Consider the following 14,399-nt stretch of genomic DNA (forward strand, 5'->3'; position numbering starts at 1 on the left):
CATACTTCTGATAAGTATGCTCATCTTTCTTTTTAAAACCTTGCAGAAAAAGGTTTTAATATCAAACAAAGAAGTAATGTTGGGGGAGGAGGGAGGGAATGGGATATAGCCAGTATTAATAACTGAAAAAGGGAAGAGACTGATGGTTACATAAATATTAAGATAAATATTAATATAATCATACCTTCTTAATTCATTCATGACTTTAAAAGCTTTCTTCATATGCCAAGGATTCACTGTCACTGGGCAGTGTTTTTCAGTATTATCATCTTTTGAATCGAGAGATTTCTGATGACCCTGCTTTGTGCATCTGTACGTAAAAGAAGGAAAAAAAACAAAACAAAACAGAAAAAGTCCTTATTACAGAAAATTTAGTTTAGGTTTATCAGACTGCAGAGATACAATGATGCCCCCCAATCCCCATTCATTTGGAGGAAGGCTTACATGATCTCAATGTACGATGAAGACACAATTCAGAATACTTTCTGATAGTGACTATGATTTTAACCAGAAGAGCGGGTCATTTAGCTCCCTTATGTTAAAGTTCCGTCAAAGATGAGCATAGAAAATTCAGTAGGGCCTCCCTAGTAGCACAGGGGTGAAAGACAGCACTATCAAGCTATCACTAGCCACTGCAGCACGAGTTCGATCCCCGGCAGGCCAGGGAGCTGACCCACATAGTGCAGCAGACCTCTTCTGTCTCACCTGCTGCTCCGCTCAGCAGTGTATTTCAGTAGATCTGCCTGCTCTGCTCCCTACTCTCTCTGGTGCATCCTTTCAGGCCCTGTACCTCTGGCTTATACCCCAGTTCTTGTATGCATAAATGAATAAATATTTTTTAAAAAGAGAGAAAATTCAGTGTAAGTGCCCTAACAGATACCTTCAAATAAAAATGCTGAGAAATGATCTTCTGTCTTGGAAATGAACTTGCTTTCACAATCTTCTGTAGTTGTACATTATTTACAAACCAAGACAGGAAGAGGATCAGATTTTACACAAACGTCAGAGCCTTAGAACCTGATACAAATTTTGCTTTCTGTTTGCAAAGTTATTTATCCCATATGAGAGAGAGAACTAATGGCAGCTAAATTTACTGAGTATTTATTTTATGGCAGCCACTGTGCTAAGCATTTTTCTTTCATTATTTGTTTCATCCTCATAACAACTCTGCGAGCTAATTACTATTATTATCTTCATTTAACAGATGAAAGAGTGAGGCAAAAAAATAATTTGGGTAACATGGTAAATGGCAGGCATATGTAAGAGTGCAGTCAGTCTGACTCTCCAGCTCCTTTTCACTGGTGTTCAATACCACTTCCTACAATAAGTAATGGATATTTTACAATTTTTTAAAGAGCACGAGGTTATATTAGTATTGCTGGGTGAATTTTTGAGATCTGAGAGTCAAAAATAAAGTCAAAGTACCATGGAAGAGGTGAGGGTAGGAATTAACTGATAATGGACACAGGCAAACTTATTGATGAAATAGTTGCATAACTCTAGAAATTTACTTTAAAAATCACTGAATTGTACAACTATAATGGGTGAATTTATGGCATGTAAATTATACATAAAAAATTAATAAATTTTAAAGAATTATACTTGTAGATAGGTCACACAAGGAATATTATCTATTGCTATGTTTCTCTTCACACCTTTTCCTTTCCTGATCCATTTCTGCTGGGATAACTCATTTTTCAAATGTTATCCTTAATTCATTAAGCAAATACTTGTTTGCAAGCCACTTATGTACCAAGCACTACTCTAGGCACTTGTAATAAATACATCAATGAAGAAAACAAAGACCCACCGCTGTCCTCACAGAGCTTGGAGTCTAATGGGAAGGGTAGTGTGGGGGAGGGGCAATAAACACAACAAATCAGCTGAGGAGGTGGTACATTAGGAGATAATACAAACTATGGAAAAAAGAAAAAGGGCAGGGCAGGAGAGAGAGAGACAGGAATATGGAGTGATGGTGATAGAGTGATCTAACTGTGTGATCAGGGCAGGCTGAACTAAATATTGAGAACTGAACGAGGACTAGGAAGCAAGATGAGGGCCCAATGGAAGAACAGTGATGGCAAAGGCAAGTATGTACACGTCTTGTGTGTTCCAGGAACTGTGAGTCCAGGGCTGGGTTGGGGGCGAGGGGAGTACAGATCACGTCGGGTCTAGGAAGCCACTGGAAGGACTTTGGCTTTTGCCCTGCAAATGGGGAGACACTGTAGAAGAGAGACACAATCAACTCATGTTTTCAAAGGATCACTGTAGCTGCCAGTTGTGAACAGTCTATATGGGTCAAAGATGAAAGGGGGAAGCTATTTAGGAGAGTAGTGCAGTGACAGAGCAGAGTAGTAGTAGCAGAGGTAGAAGCAGTGCAATGTGAAGTAGCAGGGTTCTCGATATATTGTAAAGGTAGTGCCAACAAAATTTGACAGAATGCCTGAGGCATGTCAAAGAAAGTCAGGATAACTCCAAGTTTTTTGCTAAACAACTGGAAGGTTTAAGTTTCTGTTTAAGATGGGGAAGTCTGTATCTAGAACTGGTTTCGTAGGAAGATCAGTTTACACCCATGTTGATTTTAAGATATCAGACACCCAAGTGAAGATGTCAAATCAGCAAATGAATATTGGTCTAGAATTGGAGAGAAAAATGTAACTGGAAATAGAAATTTGGGAATCACTGCTTACAAAGATGGTACTTTAATCCATGAAACTCAGATCCTTGGACATTAAGGTAACCTCCCCCATTAACCCTAGAAGTTCCCCTGCTTATTTCTCCAGTCCCCCAGAATCAACATGAATTGAGGTACCTGACTCTTCAAGGGCTTGCCTACCATAAGTGGATATCAGTCCTGCTTCCCCACCATTTGAGATATTTTAAAGAAGAGTTCCAAATGAATTAATGCAAGACACTGCCTCCAGTGGGTAAGTCCACAGCTAGGAGAATGGGAAGGTATGGAGCGTGGCCTAAGAAAAAGAACTGGTTAGTAAGTCTAGAAGGCAAAAAGTAAAAGAAAATCCAGACCTGATAGAGGGGCCTGGAGAAACATTTTATGAGACATTCTCATGTGGAGGTAAAGGATTAAGTAAGAAATAACATTGCATTTTTAAAGTGTTCTCTGCATTGAGAGACACTTGCAAACACAGTACCCTAACACACAAGTAGATTTCCACACTAAAGTCCTTCCCATAATCTTCCCTTCCCTATGTGGTTTTGTGTGACCTGGTCATCCAGAAGCTGAACTGAGAAACAGGAAACGATACATCATGTCTAGGACTACAGATGTGGAAAACGAACATTTACTAGGAAGCAACTAAAGGGGAGGTATAGGTTGGCCCTGTAGGTTACACCAGTAAGGACAAAGTTAGATCTCCCTGCTTCACTTCTGAATCAAAGAGCTAGCCTTTTCCAGAAAAGCTTCTCATTCTGAAACTGTCTTCTTTAAAAGATCTGAAGGAGATACTTTTTCCAGGTTCTTTCCTTTTAAATGTCTCCCCAACTCTCTACACTTCCTAACAGTCTTAAAACTAGCCAATAGCCGATGGCTATAAAAATAGTACTCTAAAGCAGCTGCTGTCTCCAAGAGCTTAGACCCCAGTACACTGCTATGCTTTATTTCAGATAATCCAAAAGCCTGCCTTCCTTCAATGACTGACTAATGTAAATCCCCAACTGTGGGCAAGACTGAGTTCTCAGAGGAGGTGACTTTCAAACTCTGCCTAAGAATACATTACTGAAAACAACTGAATTCTTAGGGAAGAAAATACTCGAACAAGGGCAGTGTCCCTCAAACAGTCAAGACTTCATTATCAAGCAAAGGTTTAAACCTACTGTGAAAATTTTAATGAAATCTTGGAAATGAAGAAGAGTTTCTTTAGATGTACTTTATTGGGAACAGTGACTTCCAATGGAGGTACAGAGAATGAGAATGATCCAAGCAATTTTTTCAACTTATATATAAGCAGACCTCTTCACGTGTAGATTCATGCAAGCTCTTTTTACAGGACTAGGTACATCAGAATGACAGTATCTTCAGTAGTAGGGGTGAAAGGCAGCTGTGTATAATTTAAAAAAAAAAAAAGTGATGTAATATGCCCACCACCCACTTACCTCCTACCTCAGGACAATCAACTCAGATTGAGAACTAACACTTCAAAAAGCTGGTTTATTTATGATTTTAGGGTTTTCTGGTGCAAACAATGCAATAATTCATGTGAATGATGCAGCTGCAAAATTTAACAGGGGACAAGACATTTTCACATTCAGGACACAAACACTTAGGCCCTGGGTGGCCACATCTCTGTTCTCCCCTGTGCCTGTTCACCTCAAAAACTGCAAGACTCCCCTGCCTGCAGTGAGTCACCCACCATTACTCACAAATTTCTGCCAAGTTCGCGTCAGCAGCTGTTGTTTTTAAAGTCACCATCCATGGTGTACTGCTTTGAAGTTTCTCCATTACTTTAAAATATCTCTTTTATTTTCTCTTTTGTCTTCCTAGGTAAACTTGCATTTAGAAGCCTGTTATCTTGCTAACATTGTTCCCATATGTAAGTTCAGGAGTATACTGTAAGTAATACTTGTTATTCACTCTAAGTTTCCCAACAAAGTTCTCTCTCATCCTTCATCTCGCCCAAATGACCACTCCATATGACTTAAAGACTGTAAAAAGTAGAGAGGATGTTCTTCATTGGGAACATGTCTGTGGCAACTGTGGTTTCAGTTTTTGTAATTAACTAAAGGCAAAGAGACAGGGTCTGCAAATTTTCAAGTGTTTACAAGGTAAACTTTCATTAGGTACATTGCCAGTAGATTGTAATCTATAAACATATGGTCAAATTACTAAGTAAATACAGCTTAAAAAAATTAACAAACCCCACTGACACTTAAGACGGTAGATTAAGCTTTCAGTGTGGAGACCTGGAGAAATGAATATGAAGTACTGAGTGAGATAAAAGCCTCTCTTATACTGAATCTACACAGAACGCTTTACAGACAGCATGATAATAACACCACGAATCCATCAGCGTAGTTTAGTACCTATGTTGTTCAAAGATATATTGCTGGTTTCCTAGAGCTGGAAAGGAAACATCTAGAAAAGCCTGAAATGCCCAATTGGATGAAAGGATTAGCTGTGAAAAAGCAAAGCACTGAATCTACTGGAGGGCCGAAGGAGGGAGAGATTACAAATCACCCCTTTTCTCCCCGCAGGACCTGATTGCGTGGCTAAGGTTAAGCACGCGGGCACGAGGAGGCTGTGCTGTCTGGGGTGGAGAGGATGATGGAAGTTGGAGTATAACTGCTCTCTGATAGTAGAACAATAGAGCTGTAAAAAGCACTGCTTCGGTTCACTCAGCTCACCCTCCGCCTTTCCCTCCCACCTACATGACAAACAGAACACAATCAGGCACTTTTTGTCCCTGACAGTGACTATCGCTAGGAAAGGGACCAGGGTAAAAACACGTCTTATGCAAGATCAATCTGATTTTAAAGAATGTTATAAACAGTCAACAAATACTCTCCGAGTGGGATATTTATGAGGGATTAAAACAGGGAGGAGGATAAAGATGCATTTCTAACATTCCCATGTCTTTTATCACTTCCATGTCTGACCTCTCTTTTTCTGCTCTTCCTAGTATTGCCATTACTTGGCTGGCTTGAGAGGGCAGCCACTCGACTCAGCAATTCAGTCAAGTGGCCACATGTTCTAACATTGAATGAAAATGCATTAGGTGAGGACCAGAGTCAGCTGGGAGACCAGAGTGATAGTTCCAGCTATGCCAAATACAAGTGACCTTGGATTAGTCACTTAGCTTCAGTCTGTGTACTTATGAAATAAGGTTTTGTTATTCCACAAATGGGTCAAATATGAAAGGTGATATGAAAATCAAAAATAATAATACCTCATCTACCCGCCCTCAGGAGCTGTATAAGCAGTCGATACTATATGAATATAAACATAGAGTTAAGACGAAAAATGTTGAAGTTCCAAGTTAAACTGAACATGGAGTTACATATTTATGGATTTTATGGGCCTTCCCCATTTTTAATTGCAACATTCAATCAGAAGTTACCATGGATACTCCAGACAACCACTGTTGCTAGTCAAGAAGGTGAACTGCCAAATGCCCACCACATGCCCTTGACTAAGAAGGGCGAGTGATACAAAGAGACAACACAGAGCCTTCTCCAGTTACCACCTACCTGAGGAGGCACATCTGAAACCACCCGGAGAACACAAGTCAGCACACAGGTGCAAGATCACAGGCTCCAGATGAGAAATACTATAGGAATGTAAAGAGGAACTAGTTGGAACTAGTTGTGTTGGAGTTAACTGGGAAGTCTTTGTGAAGGAGATGGGCTACAAACTAGTCTTGGAGAAATTCCAAGTTGTTTTAACTGGAAAAGGCTGGAGGTTCTTGGCTTGTGTGAAGGCAGTTTAACCAGGGAGATTACTGCATACAACGATTTTGAACACATAAGATATGGCTAAAATGATGGATGGCTGTGACTACCTGTCTGAGACATCATTTTACAACTCCAAGATGCTGGGGGTTCAGAATAGGGGACATAAGTTGAAAGGTGAGGAAAGAATACAAGGAGTTCAACTAGGAGAAAAGGCAGAAGGAAAAATTCAGGTATCAACTGACAAAATCTGTTCATCAGAAGAGCAGCAGTAAAATGGACACCTGAAACCAAGATTCTACTGTCTCTGGGGGCTGATAAGAGATAGAGGATGAAGAGAGAGAAACCAAAGACCATTTGAAGGCTTTGGATATCAGGGACCAGAAGAACAATTATTCTAGTCCAACATAAGTGGGGATGTTTATACAAACAATGTTTGTTTGAGAAAAAGATTATGAGCTCAGTTTTAGGCCTGGTGAATCTGAGGTATGATGTAAGAATAGATACTCTGTAAGAAGCTCAAACTTCAAGACTTTAGCACATCAAGAGTCCACACTTAAGATACAGATGGAGCCATAAAGCAGTGATTAATTGTTGATTGAAAAGAATTCTGCATCTGTGAGGAGCAGCTATTGCCAATGGACAATAATAGAAGCCAAGCCATGTAATACAGAAAAAATGGTCAACTGAGAGCAGAGTGCCAGTTTCTCCTCTACTTGATAAGCTTGGGAAAGTAATGTAACCTTGAAAAACAAATGAGACCTACAATATGAGGATGCTGACAAGATTGAAAGACATAAAGTAAACACATTTAGCAACGTAAAAACTAGAGGACAAGACAAGATAGTGTGATAAAAAGGATTTACTTTTAAGGCAGGATCAATAAGAGAACGGGTCAAAAATAGTCTGAAATGTAAAAAATCATTTACTGACCCATTCACTACAATAATTATATATTGGTTTGTTATCAGTTTCAACCATGAAGAAAAGGACTTTTTTGTTTTGAGAGAGGCCCAAGCTTGGTCACAGTAGGCACTGAGTAAATATGAAGGAAAAAAACTTCCTTGTAATATATGGTAAAAATATTTGGAATTTAATAGAATTCTATTTAAAAAAAAAAGTATCTGAAAGTCGACTTTCATTCTCTTTATCACCTTGAAAAGAACCTTCCAAAGTCTGCTCTTAAGGAAGTTCAGTTGTTTTCACAAACACTCCTGGTACAATTCCAAAACAGAGGCACAGAGGTATAAATTTACAATCCCCTTCATAGAGCACACTTTTTATTGAATGCCTGCCATATCTATTAGAATATGTAAATTGGAAAGGAGAGGTCAGAGGCTGCTTAGTGGAGGAGCAAAAATGATTTCTAAGCATCAGAAAATTCAAAAACTACTACATAAATGTTACCTATTTCCAGACTCTACTGCTCAAATTCCCTAACACACCTCAATTTTTTTCCCTTATATCCAACATTTCCTTCATCCAAATTGATACATATGTCCTCTTAAATACTACCTTGTGAGCTATTATTGCTACTAATCTTTTAAACATCTTTGTCTATCCCTGAGGAAATTCCCCTACGACCTGAGAGATGCCACTTCACATTTAAGACTAAACAAAATCCAGAACACATTCTTATGGGCTATAAAAGACAAATAAATATTGGGGTAACGCCAGGCAAGTTTCCAAATTCACAGTAACTAAATCTTAGAATTAGAGAGAACATCAGAGGTGATCTAATCCTGAGGAAAGCCAACGTTAGGCATCAACGAACTATTAACTGGTCTGTGACAAAATGAGAAAAATGTAAGATTTCAGAAAACTAAATTCATTCAATTTAAGGCCTATCCTTTAGTCTGAGATTATGTTCTTCTTTGTATTTGGGGAAGAGCACTAAAATACCCCCCCTTTTACAAGAAGATAGTGATAATTAGTATAATTATTATTTTATCCATTTTTTTTTCCCTAGGCAAAACAAACAACTTAGCAATTCTACATTCGACTTCAATTTCTTTTTAATTTTACAGGTCAGTGGAATCCAAAAATTTAAAAACCTCTCCTCTAGTCCAACCAGTCTTCTGCTGTCTAAATCTCTTAGAACACAGTCAACAAGATGTTTATCTTCTGTGCTTGAAAACTCTAATGGCAAGAGTCTCCAATGAGGTGGAGTCATCAACTGAAAAAAGCTGATTATATCGCAGGTATGTATGCTTAGTTTGCGACAGAAAACCAAGAATGTGAAATCTGTAGCGAGAAAGGCAACTTGTGAAAGAGAAACCAGTAAAAAAAAAAAAAAAAAGCCACTACACAGGTCAAGGTAAATATGTTCTTTGAGGGGAAGAGATGTGCTCCATCCTATACATCCTGGACTTCCTTCAACTTAATGATTATAAAAATCCTTCACAAAAATAACTATTAAAAAAAGTTAGAATGTGTGAAACATTGTTGAGATTGAACTAATCAGTTTACATTTCATTTCCTTCTGCACAACTGCGTTTACTCCCTAAAATTCCTTTACTAGTCTATATCTAATTTTTAGTTGCACACTATCCAAGTTCGATCAGTGGCAAATGTCACATGGTCTTAATATCAGAGTCGGAATCTAAATGTCATGTATACTCAAAGATGCATAAGAAACAATAAGCAGATATACAAAGTCCAATGACAAGCAATATGAGAATCAAACAGACCAAAGAGCACTTGGCAGCAAGGAAGGGAAAGAGCATGCAAGTAAAACCTAATTTCCAGGAGCCCATCTAAAGGAACTAGAGAGTGTGGGCAGAGATAACGCCATCCTCCAAGACAATGTGCTACCAGACCAGCAGGGAGCAAGGTGGAACTTAAGAACAATGTCAAACTGGTTGTTTAAAGAGAAGCATGAGCGAAAGCACCACACACAGTGCCAGGCAAAGACGGGTATTCAAGTATTTGCAGAATGAATGCATTAATAAACAGACATTTGCGCAAAGAGGATCTGAATCCCTGCTTTGAGGGACTCACTGAATGATCATTCAATGAGTGATCCAGGGATCACACAAGGCTCTGGAAGTCCAAGTCAAACATCTTTCTTTCCCTTAAAGCTCAAGCTAAAAATTCTAACTTAATGAAAAGCTCAGCCAGCCCCATAACTTCCACTGGCCTCCATCCTAGCCCAGGTCTAGCACAGATGGGCCGGTGAAGCTCTTTCCTCATCCACCCGCATTTCTCAAGTCCAGCATCCATGATTCAGTGTGGAAGGAAACAAACAAGATTATGGGATAGGAGGGAATGAAGGGAATGAAGGAAAACTATTTCTGATCTACAGAAAGAACTCTAACAAGCTCTGGAATTAGAGTGAATCCTAGGTAGACCAAATGAAAATGAAACCTATTTGCTTTTATTAGTAAATAAACCGAAACAAGGAGAAAGTCTCACCAACTTCAACCACCCATGACTGCAGAGTTTTAACAATTCTTTTTTCCCTGCTGCTTTCCTTCACATATCAGCCTCTCATTGCTATTAAAAAAAAAAAAAAAAAAAACAACAACAACAACAAAACACTACTGACGGAGTCTCAATTCCGAAGAACTGTGCTGGACACCAAAATTATTAGCTGATCTTCCTAGATTCCATTTATCAATATCTGCAAGTACAAATCAGTCTCATCTTTATTTCTATTTAAATCATTTTCCACCTCTCGACTCCCTCCCTCCAGAGCCTGCTGTTCCACACCCTTTTTCCACCTGCATTCAAAGATTACCCGGTTCTCTCCTTTTAGTTTCCTCTGCTCCAAAAGTAAAAAGGGACCCCAGCGAACTGACATAAAGGGAGCAGATTTACTATGTGCCTGCATGGGCAATTTTAAAGTATGTGCTGTCTAGACACAGGCAGCATTTCTTGCCGTAAGCGCCTCTGAGTCTGGACAGAACTCATGTGCTGCTGTGCTCACGCAGCTGATGCTAACGATCCACCATCATGTTTCCTAGGGGTTCGGGCGTCTTCCGCAACCTGCTGAAGAACATAACCAGATCACAAAGCCCTCGAAGCCACAGCGAGCAAGCAGCCACTGAGCTCTGGCATGGATGAGCACAGGAGGGTCCATGCAACAGGAACCTCTACTCTGATCCCCACGACCTATTCTACTCAAGCTAAAAATTCTGTCAAGCACGTTCAGAAATTGTAGCTCCAGAATCTTATCAGCTCCCCTAACTGGGCTCAATATCAAAAAAATTATTCAGCCCGAGTGAAATATCCATAATCTGGCTGGAATTTTCTGCCAAAGAACCCCACTGGGCTGGAGCACAGGGGGCCGGACAAATGCCTGGAGTGAAGCTGAGCAAATCTAACCGAAAAAGAAAGGCTCCATCCATGCAGAAGCTCCCATGAAGGGTTCACCATTCCTCAGCTCGAACGAGGTGGGTCTGCGATCTGAAAAGTCAGATTCCAGAGGCTCTCGTGCCTTCTTAAACTGAGAAGAGCAAATCAAAATGGAAATTTTCAAAACTCCAAGGGCTGTATCGTCTTTTACTAAAACGCTCCCCAAAAAATAAATAAATAAAATCTTGTGCTGAATAATGCAATAGCGTCCACCTTTCTGTGGAGCTGTCATCATTTCTGGAAAGTCGTTTGGCTGCAGGTGATCCCGACTGTATGTGGGTACCAAGGAGAAAGCCACCTGTGCCCGGCAGGTCGCACTACACACACTACTCGTTGGCCGGGGTACCAGGGAGACAGAAGATGCTCTGATTTCTGGCCACAATTTTCTGCAGTGCCAGGTAAAAGAGGTCACATGCCCTGAGCAGCCGCGGCTCGTTCAGAGTGATCGAAGGGCTCCTCGGGTATTAATTTTGCTAGAAATCCGGAGAAGCCAGCGGGCGAGCTCGGCTCCACCGCTCCGACCCCGGGCGCCTGGCACTTTCCGGGCTCCGTCCCCCCCCGGGCTCCAGGACACCGTCTCCCCATCCCTCAGCGAGGGGCGTCCAGCCGGGCGCCGGCAGCCCCGTCCCCCGGGCGCCAGCCTCGGGGCGGGCAGGTTCCCCGGCGCAGCACCCGCACCCCGAGGCGCCCCCCGGCCCGGGCTGGGGGCGCCCCAGCCGGGCCCCCCTCCCCGGGCGCCCCGAGTTGCCGCCGCGTCCGCCTCGGGACTGCGGGCTCCGCGCCCCGTCACGCCCCGCGGCTCGGGCTCGCGGCTCCCGCCGCCCGCCGCCCCGGCCCCGCTCCCCGCTCCCCGCAGCGCCTCGGCCCCGGCGCGGCCACTCACGCGGCCGGCAGCGGCGGCGTCTCCATGGCGGCTCCGCTCGGGCTTCAGCACGCAGGCACCGCCCGCCGCCGCCAGCACCATTCCAGCCGCGGACGCCGGCACCGCCCGCCCGCCGAGCCGCGTTCCATCCGCCCCGGAGGGGGCGCCGCGCTCGCCTCACCGCGCGCCACCACCTGCGGCGGCGGCCCCCGCGGCCATGGCCCGTCGCCGGGCGCGCTCGGATGCTGCCGGCTCCCGCCTCGCCCCGGTGCGGGCGGCGGCGCGGGACGGGCGGGCGCGCGGGCTCGGCACTTCCGGGTTCGCGGCCGGCGCCGGCGCCGTGACGGGGCGGCGGGGCGGCCCCCCGCGGCGGCCCGGACCCTCCCTCCGCGCCGCCCCTTCCTCCCGCCGCCGCCGCCGCCGCGGAGCTGCCCCGGGAGGGCCCGCGGGGCGGGGCGGGGGCCGGGCGGGGGCCGGGCGGCGAGGGGGGCCGGCGGCCGCCCGCCGCTGCGTCTGTGGGGGCCACCCGGGCGGGGGCGCTAGCACATGGCGGGGGGCCGAGGTGGGTGCGCCCCAAAGCCCAGCCTGACGGCGCTCCCGGCTTGTTCTCCGCTCTGCCTCGCGGGGCTGTCACGTTACCCCCTTTTATTCCAGCCTGCGCGCGGGGAGGGGGGGAAGGTCGGCCCAGCCCACCCCTGCCTCTCCCAGCGGGGAAACTGAGGCCCAGGTGTGCGTTCGCCCGTGCAGCGTCCCCGGCCAGGGCCGGGCCTCCTCAGCCCAGGTTCCGTTCGTCGGGCCAGCGCAGCCGGCACCCCACGGCCGGCCAAGCAGGTCTCTGTGCCCGCGGAGCTGCCCACCTGGACGGGCTCAGAGGAACAAGCAGGTGGTGCCCGCCCCAGAAAAATCCGGGGCAGGAGACCGGATGCTATTTTACGAGTAGTCAGGGGAGGCTTCTGGAAGGATACTTAGAGATGGAATAAAATGCATCTTGAGTAATGCAGGGAGTGCTCAGGGCAGAGGCAGGAGCTGTGCAGGGAGAGCCCCCGAGTGCTGGAGCCGCCCCCCTTGCAGAGGACCCGGGTAGGAGGACCCCGAGGCCGGTGGACAGCAGTAGCACCAGGGAATCTGATAGAAATGAAAATACTTGAGGCCCGCTTCAGACCCGTTTAACTCTGGGGTGGAGACCTGGCAAGCTGCACTGTCACAAACCCCAGGATGATAGTGATACTCAAGTTTGAGAAGCTCGGTTGTCAGCAAAGCAGATGAGAACAGGAGGCCGGGGGAGGAGGGGGTGTGAGCAGGGCGGGAGTCGTGACTGATGACATAGGTCGTGTAGGTCGTCCTGAAGGATTTGGCTTTCACTGAGAAGAGAAGCAATTGCAAAGTCAGGCGCAGCTCCATCTAATAATTAAACAGATGTCTTTGCTGGAATTTGTTTTAAAATTCTCCACCAAAAAAGGGAGGGTAGGGAATAGAAAGAAGATGGGCAAAATGTTCATTTTTGCGCCTGGGGGATGGGTGCATGGGTGGTCATCACTTAGGTGAATTTTGTGTGTTTGTTTTAAAAGGTTCATAATGAAAAGCTTGTTTTTTTTTTTTTTTTGAAAGATGGCTCTTGTTGTATGAGCAATATGCATAGGGAGATAGAACAAGCAAGGTAATTAGCCTGATTGGGATAAAAAAATGAGGACAACTTGGAGTGAAGTAGAGGGATGGAGAGAAGTGGTCAGATTCTGATTCAATGTAGAAGATAAAACGCACAGGACTTGCTGATATGTTAAACATAAGAGAAAGAGGGCCTCCCCAGTGGCGCAGCAGTTGAGCACTGGGCTGCGAAGCTGCCCGCAGCCTCTGCAGCTCGGGTTCCATTCCCCCGCTGCTCCCCGGCCACTGGAGGAGGGTCCCACATGGAGCGCAGACCTCTCCTGCTGCCCGCTGCTCCCCTCAGCAGTGTACTTCGGTCCTTGTGCCTGCTCTGCTCCCGGCTCTAGCTCTGGTGAATTCCCTCAGCCTCCCGCGCTTCTGACTGTACCCAACAGTTGTATAAATAAATAAATTAATTAATTTTAAAAAATAAGAGCAGAGTCAAAGATGATCCCAAGACTTTGGGTGTGAGCCCTTGGGAGGATGGCGCTGCCTTTTACTGAGATTGGGGAGCTGGAGAAGAAACAGGGTGGGTGGGTGGAGGGGAGTGTTGGTGAACTCTGATTACTCACAGTAAGTTTGAGGTGTCTTGTTAAAAAAATCCTTGTGAAGATAAGTATAGACCGTTGGATATGTGTATCTAGGGAAGACATGAATTTGTAGGTTGTCAGCATAGACATAGTATTTAAATCCTGGAACTGGTTGCCATCACCTAGATAATGTAGCTAGAAAGAAGGGAACCAAGACATGAGCCCTGGGGCTCTCCAATAATGCAGCAAGATGAAGATTTAGCAAGGAGAAGGAGCAGCCAGTGAGGTGGGAAGCAGACCAGGAGAAATGACTTGGTGGCCTGATGAAGTGTTTCAGGAAAGACCATTCCAGGAAAGGCCTTAGCATGAACTAACCTTTCCATATGCTGGTGAGGAAGGCATACATATAAGTTCTTTCTTTAGTGTTACTGATGGTTTTGTTCGGATCCATCATGAAGCTTGATGTTGTATATGGTCCTTCTAAGAATTAAATGAAAGAATCAGTGTAAGGCATATGGCCATAAATGTGGAAAGGAAGCACTTCATAAGTATTCATTACTGTTAGTATTTCTAACATTTTTGTGACCATCAGTTATACCTTA

General features: G+C 44.5%; 1 protein-coding gene across 2 annotated transcripts in view; it reads right to left on the reverse strand.

Moving 5' to 3' along the window:
* Nucleotides 1-11,670, reverse strand: part of KLHL2 (kelch like family member 2) — a gene marked incomplete at both ends in the record, with an annotated part of 83,438 nt that extends 71,768 nt beyond the window's left edge. Inside the window, 2 exons of one of the 2 annotated variants that reach the window (XM_084231598.1) lie at nucleotides 185-310; nucleotides 11,645-11,670. In XM_084231598.1, coding sequence (XP_084087724.1) covers nucleotides 185-310; nucleotides 11,645-11,670 — 152 coding nt within the window. Of the gene's footprint in view, nucleotides 1-184; nucleotides 311-11,644 lie in introns of those variants that run through there. The other variant, XM_084231600.1, reaches the window with a different exon arrangement.
* Nucleotides 11,671-14,399: the final 2,729 nt, after the last annotated feature.

Source organism: Talpa europaea, assembly GCF_964194135.1.
Source record: "Talpa europaea genome assembly, chromosome: 4".
Classification (NCBI taxonomy): domain Eukaryota; kingdom Metazoa; phylum Chordata; class Mammalia; order Eulipotyphla; family Talpidae; genus Talpa; species Talpa europaea.